Here is a 12,080-nt window from a genome sequence, read left to right as displayed (position 1 = left end):
GCACTTTCGCTTGATTAAAGCATTTTAACAGCGATCCAGTTTTGCCAATTTTAATATTGAAACAAGCTGACAGTCAGATTACCTCAAACCTCGAAAACAATCATAAATGATAGAACTAGAAATTCCACTGTCATACAGCCCACGACCAAAGAGATGGCCAGAGATATTGGCAAAAAAATAAAGGGTACTGATGGTTGAGAAATGCAATATTAGCAATCAAATGGCTCTGCAGTGCAATAGGATAACTGCAGTGGTAGCTGTAATGTACTGGGTGTGGGTGTTATTATATACAACAATAAGCAATAATGAATGGAAAAGATGTTTATATTTTCACCCTGCAATAGGAGAAATGCAATATTGGCCAATATTAGAAGTAAAATGCACTGATATTCTTAGAATAATCAATTTTATTAATATAGTAATAATAGAAAACCAATACACAATTTTGTTTACATTTCAAAACGTCATAGGTAGCAATATCGAGAAGTTGTGGTATTTATATACGGTAGGTTTTTAGAAAATTTATTTAAAAAGTGTTTGGTCATGACAAACAACAACAATGAAAGGAAAATATTACACGTTTATATCTCTCCCTTGCAATAGGAGAAATGCAATGTTGGCCAATATTATAAGTAAAATGCACTGATATTATTAAAATAACCAATATTGTTAATATAGTAATACAGCAATAATAGAAAACCTATGAGCGTTCACGCGTCTCGAAGATTTCTGCAAACTGCAGCAAAATAAAAGCTGTTATAAAAGTGTTATAAAGCTGTAGGCCTAATTTACTGTAATGTATGTAATTCAACAACAATAAAGAAATATGTTTATTATAACTCTGAAATGCAAAATTAGAAGTAAAATGGCAAGCTACTGTGTACTATACACAGTTTGAAAGTTGGTTGCGTTGAATGTAGAATGGTTTTGATAAGCAATCTTTAACAGAAAGCGAGTAGGAGCATTCCCGCGTATAAAACTGTAGCTAAATAAAAAATGTTCTCGTCATGAAGGGGCGTTGCAGTTCGGCCCTAGCTTGTACATAAGTCGTGAAGAATTTCGGCTAACGTTTTAAATAATGAAACCTTCGGTGATTGGACAAAAAACATAGACTGATAAACGGTGTACCACAATTTCGTACATGTAAATCGGTCTACGCCTCAAACGGTCTACGTCTATTACAAAAAACCTTCGAATAAATTCGATTACAAGTAAACAACACCATAGACTGGTGAAATGAGCACGGTTTTCTCGTGAAATACGCACTACTAAATAGTTCTACAATCGGTTGCACGGCTTTATTGGCGTTTCAATTTTCGGTCTTAACTTTTATTAAACCGAGCTTTTCAAGCTTTTTGTGGCAATTTTCGTTCAAATTAATCTGTCTATTTGTGTATAATCCGATCAGATGGGTAAGTTTTAAGATATTATCGAAGTTTTACAAAGACTTGGTAACATATTTAAATAGGTTTAAATGCGTTTTGTATCGTTATTATACTTTAACGACTTTACATTCCGATGCTTAAATTTGTTGATGAAATTTCTTGACTAGGGTTCGTCTCATTGTTGATGAATAATTTTCGTAAGTTGTGTGCACATGCATTTATCATAAAAATTCCCACACTTCCGCTCTGCTCGTGTGGTCGTGGGAAAATATTTTTCCGATAAAATCTACTTAAATCTTGTGCATGTTCATCTTTAATGATTTGCTTAGCTATTTTGCTACCGTAAGCCGATATATCGGCTTTCGTGGTAATTCAAGTACAGCCCGTAAGCCGATATGTCGGCTTTTCAATATGGTTTCACTTTTCTTTTAATTATAAAACCTATGCAATAGTTAGACAAATCAAAATTGGTCTCCAATGAAACAACCTTGTTGCCAATCACTTGCTATCAATAGAAAAAATTTTGGCTAAATATTTTCAACAATTCGCGGTGATAAAAGTACCAACCGTAAAACGATATATCGGCCTATCAATAGGGTTTCACTTTTCTTTTCATTACGAAGCCTACACATTAGCTAGACCAATCAAAAATTGTCTCGAGCAAAACAACTTTGTTGCCAATCACATGCACTTAAACAAATTTTTTTGGTTCAATGATTCCCTTTCTAATTACTTTTCAAAACGGCAAAACCAGATCTTTATCGTCTTGGCAAGGAAAAACACACCGCGCTCGTTCACCGCAAATGAAACGTTGACCATTGTACGAGGGTAGAATTCACTTTGTACTTATCTTGTAGGAAATTTTGGTTTAAATAAGATGCATTTTACAGTAAAACGATATATGTTTTTATTCTAGAGATATTGTTTAAATACTAGCAGTATACATGTATCAGCTTTTCGAAAAATCCGTGTTATTAATTCGGGCAGAATATTCATTCGGTAGGATTTTAATGCAGTAGTGAAAGAGTAAAGGTTGACTTGCAACAAAATTCACATTAGAGTTATTTGGTATCAAAAGATTCACCATGTCTTACTCTGCTGTGTTGTAGGTGCAAAATGTGTGGAAATGTGATTACAAGCTCCTAAAAGCTCAAAAACAGTTAATCGCCACCATCACAAAACCACCGTAGATTAGAATCTCTTTCCGAAACGGCTCCAATGGGACGTAGTTGTACTAGATGGCTTTTGTTTACACTTTCACGCAACCTCATTTGTCGAAATATTTTCACAAATATACTCCATGCATTCAATAGAACCATGTCTATTGTTCTTGCGCGTCTATTTTATTGTCATTGTAATGCTGTCACTTGCAGCGCTGATATCTGATAACTTAACGTAAAAATTTGTTTAACTTTTTAACCTTAGCTTGAAGGAGTACATATGATTGTCTGATAATCATGACAAGCCCGTTGGTCACCTGTGATAATCGAAAATCGCTACAAAAATTATTTGCGAAGTATTGAGTCACATGATCAGATTACGACTAGTCGACTAGACCAAGTCAAACAAAACTGTAAAGTAGCGAACATCTATATTTGATACGGGGTCTTCGGTACAACCCAAAGTGTTTGTCATAAACTAATGCTACGACAAGTTTTATATTGAGCCTTTTATTGGCCTTTCAATTCACGTGAGAACATCACGTGACCAGACAATAATCAAATGTAATAACAACATCAGAGAAAACTGATTCCAATCTACGAGGGGCGATCGTAAAGTTCCAGGAATTGCCTCAGTACACAAAAACCGTTAATCGTAATCACTTAATTTAAACTGTCCCCTTCAAAGTAATCGCCTGAGCTTGCTATGCACTTGTCCCATCTGTGTTTCCACTGATCCATGCAATGCTGGAAATCACTTTCCGTAAGGCTTCGGAGTTGTCTCGTCACATTTTCTTGAATAGTTGGTATGTCGTCAAATCTTTCACCTTTCATTGTCAATTTGACTTTGGGGAATAGGTAGAAGTCACATGGTGCTAAATCAGGTGAATAAGGGGGATGGTTAAGCACATTCACCTTATTTTTTGCCAAATACTGACGTACCATCAATGAGGTGTGAGCCGGAGCATTGTCATGGTGTAGGTACCAGTCACCTGAGAGCCACAAATCTCGACGTTTCCTTCTGATACTGTCTCTAAGTCTTATCAGAATGTCTTTGTACACATGCTGATTCACAGTTTGACCATGTGGCAGAAATTCAGAGTGTACTACACCTCTAATGTCGAAAAATGTTATCAGCAGCGTTTTTACATTTGAGCGAGACATTCTAGCTTTTTTAGGCCTAGGAGAGCCAGGGGATTTCCATTGAGAACTTTGTGATTTGGTCTCTGGGTCATAACCATAGATCCAACTTTCATCCCCAGTCACAACTTTTGAAATAAAGTCAGGATCTTGTGTTAAAGCATCTTTTAGTTCGATACAACAGCTAACTCTTTTTTCTTTTTGGTCGTCAGTGAGCAGTTTGAATATCATCTTTGCAGAGATCCTTCTCATGCCTAAATCTTCAGTGAGAATAAGATGACATGTACCATAAGAAAGCCCACTTTCTGCTGATATTTCCCGTATAGTCAATCGCCTATCTCCCATCACCTGCTGCCTCACAAGGTCTGTGGCAGTTGTGGTCCTTGAAGTTGCCTGTCTGCCCATGCGGTCATCATCTTTAGTACTTGTTTTTCTCTCTCTAAATCTTTTGTGCCATTCATAACAGGCTGTTTTCTTAAGGGCAGAGTCTCCATAAGCTGTCCGTAAAATTTGGAGCGTCTCAGCACCGGACTTTCCAAGTTTTACTCAAAATTTTACACAAACGCGTTGCTCTTCTACTTCATTCATTTTCAAAAAATCCGACAAACGATAAAAAATGACCTTGACATTACCTACTATAACTTCATTGCGGGTGCTCTGACAAGCGTAAAACTTTGGCTATGGGGAAATCCCGTGCTGCTTAGCAACATGGAACAATCAAAACAACTGCACATGGTCTTATATTTGACTAGGAAAACGATTCCGGGAACTTTATGATCACCCTTCATACGACGGCTTTTTTGTTTTTGAGCTTTTATGAGCTTTTCCACGTATTTGGCACCTACAACACAACAGAGTAAGACATGGTAAATCTTTTTATACCAAGTAGCTGTGATGTGAATTTTGTTGCGAGTCAACCTTCAAGTGGAATCATTGGCATAGTCAAAGAATTAAAAAGCAGAGCAGCGTTGCAGACAAATGGCATAATGAATTTCAATGACCCATATGCCTAACCTGAATGAAAAATTCCCAGAAAGCGCTAAAAGTAATCGGCAGTCACTAAAAAAATTTCACTTCTCTGGTTCTAGGCCTTTGATGGAACTCTTGCTTAAATCTGATTTATAGCAACAATATCCTCGCTAAAAACTCAGGAAGCAGCCATTCAGCAAACCTGAGACAGATTTTGTTTACTTGGCAACACTATGAAAATGTTGGTGAACTGCAACTAAAAGTTCACTAAGGAACGCGGTGCAGCTGAGCAGAGGAGATAAAGATCTCAAACTATGCCTTTGTACAACCGTTTTTGCCAGCACCAGAACAAATTGGTCATCAACCCAAACCCTTGCTTCTAATTGACACATAAATTATCTAAGTACAACATTATCTAACATATTCGCTTACGGATTTTACTTTCTCTCTCATCTATAGTTTCCTTGAGGATTGCTACCCAATCATTACAGTCCTCAACGGTGAAGGCAACAGCAAGGAAGGATCGCTTCTTTGTGATTATTTCAAACTCCTTTTGAAAGTCGTTGTGCACCCTTTTTTTAGCCTAAAATAAGATCCATAGTGCTGTTAGAGCAAAGGCTAGCATGATCTCCACAACATAATCACAAAAGTTAAACTACATGAGAGCAACTATGAGTTGTAGAGTGTACTCCTCCAAAGGCTACATAAATAAAGCTTGAGATAGTAAATTTGTTTGCCATTTCAACATAAAATGTTTAACACTACTTTGACAGGGACATATGTCACCTTTTTGATATGCTGCTGTTTTTTCGGTCAAAAACTTTAAAATAAATAATCTTTTAGCTCTAGACAAATCCCAAATACAAATCAAGTTACAGTAGGTAGGAACGGTTTCAAAACTTAACCAAATTTGTTACAAATGACTGCATTTTGAGCGTCAAAAATTACAGGTGACCAACTTAATCCCTTCAATACATCTATGATAGCGATACATCTATGAACATCAACAAAGCTAGAACCTAATTATTCTAATGCTGGCTAGGTTGGCTAATACCAACTAAAGCATTAACAGCAAAACTTATCAGTAACGCTAGCAAGTTAAAAGCAGTTTAGACTTCTAGAATTGTCTGTACATACGAAAGGAGAAAATACCTGCATGTTTAATACTGGTAGAACATACTTGATCTTGTAATGTCCTGGTGGCTGTGGAGTTGTGATCACCAGGTAATCATTAAACTGTAAACATCATCAAAGCAATTTTCATCTATAGAGAAATAAACGAGTCTCTGTTCGTCATTCGTATGTCCAGTTACAGCGATAAAGTTTTAGGACCAAAAACCGCTTCGTACTGGAATTGAACTCAGAAATCTCGGGTCTGCAGACAGGCATACTATCAACTACACCACACACTGGAATAATGATGCACGTACTTATTACACCAGTTAAATTACGCAAGCTTAAAGCGCTTGCGATAATACTATTGGTTACTACTAGCATGCTTGAAGATCATGATTGTATGAGAGATCATGACATGTAATGTAACGATTATAAGCACAACTATAAGCACAGATCTTAATTTAGTAGAGATTTAGACTAGCTTAAGTTACTAGCTTAAGTTACTCAAATTCATTGGATAAAGAAACTTGGCCAATGACAACTCCAGTAACCGATTATTGCATATAAGCTGTTTTTTATTACCCAGACAATGCCGGTCATTTATCTAGTTACAACACAATATACAGAACCTGATGTGGACATGGTATCAAGATTATAAATTTGAGTGAATTGAACAAAACATAATTTAATAATAACTGATTACGTTGTGTGTAGCATCCCTAAGCAAAACCTCAAATTAATGCCCTTAACATTAACTAGAAAACTCAGTCAAACTATCTTATTGATTATAGTATAAGTAACTGGCTGTAAGTCTGGCCTAGGATTTCTTTAATATACAATGAAATAGTCTGCAGCTGGGTGTTTATGATGCTAGTTTTCAGGAACCAAACGAATTCAACCACACAAAATTTGGCGACCTTACGTAAGGCGCTGAGCATATGCAGGACATGTTAAGATGAAACTGGCCAAAAATGTGGAAACGCGTGGTATTTACACAGACTAACAGACACACAATTGCTATTGACTAGTATTATTAATATAGATACGCTAAGTGTTTGTAGATTAAGTTTGGATGAATGGTAAAAATTTCACAATTTACAATTAATTTAATAAAATCCAATGACATAAGTCTACCTGTTACTAGAATATTCGTGTTCACATATTATTTAAGAATTTTCCCATCATCAATGTGCACTTTTTATCTGAACTTAAAATCTCCAAGCGGTTAAAAGCTGCTTCAAATATCGACTAAGACTATCGATACGACTATTGATGCGTACCGATTATCGATACGACTATCGATACGATAATCGATACAACTACCGATATGAATATTGACACAACTACCGATACGACTATTAATACGAATATTGATGCAGCTATTGATATGAATATTGATATGACTGTTGACACGACTATTGATACGACTATTGATACAACTATTGATGCTACTATTGATACGGCTATCGATACGACTATCGATACGACTATCGATGCGACTAATGATACGACTACTGATATGACTAACTATACAACTATTGATACAACTAGTGATACGATTATTAGTACATTACTATTGCATGTCTCACACCATATGAGTAAATAGAAGAGAAGCCTTACAAGAAACAGATGCCGAGATTGGAGCTCTTTTCTTGACTGCTTATAAACATCTCCTCTTCGCACAAGCACCTAGAAAATATCGAGTGAATGCGATGTAATAGTATGTAAACATTACGCTGCAAAGATAAAATAGAATCAAAGGAGCAACGAAAAGATTGTCTCCTAAAATCGCAAACATTGCATATAAAGAAGCAAAAACCTAAAAAATGACAAAAAAGAGTGAAGTATAAAAAGGTGTTGACTCACCCTGGATGGTTCAATGACTGTAAAATCTCCAATGAGAAGACTCTGCAGCTCCAGAAGGCTCTGCAAGGAATCCTGCAAGAGAAGGACTTATCAGGTTTGTCTACACCATCAATATCTTTAATGTTTTTTACGGGGCAGCATAAAAAGGGCTTTTTATAAGAGGAACACATCCAAACTTGATGTCAGCAGAAAAAGGAATATTCTTGTTTGAGACAGCCGTTTGACCTCATCAAACCGGGTTACCATGAGACACCTCAGCACAGAAAGTCAGTATTAAACACAACTGCTCAACCTGTACCTATAGTTCTGTTGCTTTGTGCAAAACATGTAGGGCAACATTGAAACTATCTGAATAAGTTTGTGACTCTGACTGCACAGCCAGAATCCTATTATCAACTTGACAACAATGTTGGCACATTCCCAAAAAGACAACATAAGTCTGACCAAGTAGTAAGCTATTTTGATATGACTAAAAGGAATAGTTTACATGCAGGTAAAGTTGAGCAGGTAAAGTTGAGCCAACAATGAATTAGTTTTAGGTTACAATAAAGCGCAACGAATAAAAGCAGTAGGGAAAAGGGAAAGAAACTAGAAATGACATAGGCTCTGCCATTTCTGCTAAATACGAATATTCAAGTTTGAGGACAATGATGCAAGTTATATACAGGAATGTAAGATGGCCTCTACAGGTTTTTATCCCTTTATTGGAGTCATAATGGAGCTTCAACCAACAGCAATGATGTCCTGATAAATATTCAATCTCCTAAACGCAATGCCAGTAAGCATAATTACTTTCTCAACAATACACCCAATCATACTCCAAGGACATAATATGACTCATGAAACATGCACCCACAGTGTAGGCATGTGACTAGCTTTATGATAGTTCATGACCTTTAATGACTACACCAATTGATATGCACACAAAGCAAGCACAATCCTCGAAACTTGCAGCCTCTACAGCTAAAAACTGAAAAACATCAGTTATTTTCATATTTTTAGAGCAGCTACATGCAGAATATTTTACATGCATGATTTTGGTAATATTGAAATAATTTCAAATTCAAATAATAATATTCAAATGAAAACAACAGAAACTTTAGTAATATTAGTAGGAGAGTAACACGTGCTGCAGGACGTTCAAAATTGAAATGAATCAAATCAAATGTTTAATGTTGCCTTGACTTCTTTCAATATATAAAGCAGGTTGTTCTCTTATTTACATGGAGTTGACAAAAAACTGTCAAACTTGGCAAAAACCTGGCAGAAATGTGTCAAGCAGGCGAGTATAAACATAATAATTTTACAGAATTAGTTTTCACTGCCAACTAAAATACAAATTAGCCTTTCCCTCACCACAAATTCTTACAATGTAATGCATAATTATTAATTAATTAATATGAATTCACTAATTTGTATTAATATTTATAATTTAATTCATGATTAAATTAATGTAATTATATAAATAATTATATAATATTGCATTGACAGATGCGATATATATGGTGCTATGTTGTATTGAAAGATAGTGGCCTGCAATAAACATACCTTCTTTAGGAAATTGTTTTGACAAAAATTGTGATAACAACAAACTCATAATTACTTTGGTAGTAGGATTTATAATCTTTGTAGATATCAATCCATCTTAAACAAAGCTCTTTAAAATCCTCTGATGAAAGAGGATGGCATGGTAATAATGATATTAGTAATACTGCGTTCTTATTAGTCAGCTGAGTATATTGTTAGCGGCATTATGATAATGACAATCGATTGACTTGTAGCACTGCTCCTGGGCAAGCTTGACAAACTGCAAAAAGGTTCCATGAGGAAACTACTCCCTATTACAATTAAGTCATTCAAACTGTAATGAGTTTCACCAAAGGTGCAAACTTTGTTGCTATTATATATTTTGATTTTCTTTAATTTTTCAGTATTCATATTAATACGTAACCCGGATTCTTTTAGACAAGACTTCAAGTGAAGGGTTCACATTTGAATTAAAGTTAAATGCCAGCACTAGTTCAAGGACACTCCTCTAAAAATATCTTTCAACTATAAAGACTCTGCTCCAGTTACTCTACTCCAGTTTTCACATAGCATTTTATTATGGGTTTATCTTTTGCTATATTATTTATGGTGCACATATTTATTATAACCTAGCTTCAAAATATGTCACAAATGGTTCATTTTTGTTGTAAAAAGGAGCATTCCGACTAATTGCAAATCTACATCACATTCCAGCATATCTTATTCCATCGAATGATTTTCCAGATCTTTGCATTTTCTTATTTAACTTATGCTGAATGTTTATTTTACATCAATTGAAGGTTTCAATATCTTCCATGGTTTTACAACCATGAAAGAGAGTTTTTTCTAATTTTTCTTACATGACAGTTACCAGTAAACAATTCATTTCAACTTGTGATAATAAAATTGCATGTAACCTTTCACAATTATTTTAAAAATATCATTGCTAGCTACTTTAACAATCTTCCACCTAAAACCCGTTCTTTTAGCAGAGAAAAATATTTTAAATGCTATATGCTAAATTTTATATGCTATATACCATTTATTTGATTTTATTGATTCTTTGTTGCCTTTTGTTTTATGATTCTTGTATGGCATAATTTGGAAAACATTTCTGTATAAAATGAAATTATTGCCAAAAAAGTATTGTGTATATATATATATATATATATATATATATATATATATATATAGAACTATATTTCCCAACTAGGAGGCTTCTATCAATATATAATCCATGTTAGGAGGCTCTGAAAAATTAGGAGGCGTCCAGGGAGCCTCCTAATTCTAGCAGTGTTTATAGTGCTTAACAACCCTATAGAAGTATTTTAAACATGATTCCATAATTGCCTTATATATCTATATTCATATATATGGAAAAGAGGAGACAACTCCAACAAAAATGTGTAATTTTCTATCAATAAATTATAAACTCTAGGAGGCTCTTATATATGGAACTAGGAGGCATATATCAATTTTAAAATATTCTTACTTTTAATTGTTTTGGTATCGTTTCAGTTAATAGCACAATCTATTTAAAAACATATTGCAATAAGCTTATGACTAAGCATCAGCCAATACAAGGAATTAGCAGCTATGTCGGATACAGTCAGTTTTGCTAATATTCATGATAGCTTTATTAGATTTGAGAAATAAAGTTGTATATTAACAAACTACAATACATTACAATTTATTTGCTGACCATCTTTATGGTTTTCCAGACTGCCATTTAAGCACTCCCTTTTTTTGCAAGGTTTCTCATTGATCTGCTCTTTTTTGTGAAAATTCACAATAATTGCACATTATGGTTTCAACTGATGTTTAAGCATGGCTGTAGTAAAAGTTTAAATAAGTCTATAATCGGTGCAATTCATATTTTCGCTGCCGTTGCATCCAGCCACAAAATAAATCCTTTTTTGAAACTTTGATCCGAACGCAATACCTGAGAGATGGTTTTTAGTCGAAGAATTGATTTTTTAAATTTATTGAAGTAAAGTGGCAAAAGTATAACCACAGTATATAACAGCTAGAGAGATGTGGCTGTTATAATGTTGCTGTGGCTGTTAGGACTATTAGTTCTTCACCCATGTAGTCTACTAGAGCTTGGTAGCAGCAGAATAACTACATGTAAGGGAGCACGTCACATTTGGTAAGTTGTTCATGTTATTTTAGTCAATTTACAGTTTATTTACTTGAAACATACAGTTGTAGAAAAGCAGCATAAATTTTATGTAATATTGAAATAGGACTAGTGTGAAAAAAGTATGTTTCAATTATTATAATTTTTAAGGAATGTAGCATAGAACACGTTTGATATATTCTTTTACACTCGTTTATGTCATCCAACTGCTGATATTGTTCTGCATAAAAAAGTCAAGAAAGGTCAGCATTATAATACCATAAAGGAAAATATCAAAAAATTTTGTAAAATCCTAATTTTGGACTTTATTTTTGTTACACGAATGCTCAGTTTTGTAACATTAACACAGACACCCCAGCTAACAATTAATAGTTATTTTAGTGAGTCAGTTAATTTTCCAACTATAATCTATTTTCAGTTGTTATTACTATAATAATTTTTGATGTTTTTTATAATGATAAGTAAAGTTATTAATGTGGTTCTACCAACAGTCAAAACTATTATTAGAATATCATGATCACTATGTTATTGTATTATTGTTATCATGAATAGTGAGAGTTTGCGTATTTCAGTTATGATTTTGTAAGTAATAGTAGTACATGCATAGGCATAAGCAAGTAAGTGGGGTATATGCAGCCTTTGAATTTTAAAACTTTTAGTATTTAGTTTAAATCTTGTGTAGTAATTGTGTAGTAATTAAGAGCCTAGCTGTTTTATAGAGCTTCAGTAGTAGGAGGCAGACATTCAAGTTAGCCAAAAAACCCTAACCAGTGAACT

At 34.4% G+C, this 12,080-nt stretch overlaps 1 protein-coding gene across 1 annotated transcript in view; it reads right to left on the bottom strand.

Annotated features, from left to right (window-relative positions):
• Positions 1–12,080, bottom strand: part of LOC137388643 (FYVE, RhoGEF and PH domain-containing protein 6-like) — a 63,096-nt gene that overhangs the window by 9,514 nt on the left and 41,502 nt on the right. Inside the window, exons 12-15 of the mRNA XM_068075118.1 lie at positions 7,637–7,708; positions 7,391–7,459; positions 5,807–5,890; positions 5,087–5,237 (exon numbers count right to left, since the gene is read on the bottom strand). Coding sequence (XP_067931219.1) covers positions 5,087–5,237; positions 5,807–5,890; positions 7,391–7,459; positions 7,637–7,708 — 376 coding nt within the window. The remainder of the gene's footprint in view (positions 1–5,086; positions 5,238–5,806; positions 5,891–7,390; positions 7,460–7,636; positions 7,709–12,080) is intronic.

This window comes from Watersipora subatra, chromosome 1, assembly GCF_963576615.1.
Source record: "Watersipora subatra chromosome 1, tzWatSuba1.1, whole genome shotgun sequence".
In the NCBI taxonomy this organism is placed as follows: domain Eukaryota; kingdom Metazoa; phylum Bryozoa; class Gymnolaemata; order Cheilostomatida; family Watersiporidae; genus Watersipora; species Watersipora subatra.
Note: the sequence above shows the minus strand (reverse complement) of the source record. Positions and strands in the feature narration are given on the sequence as shown.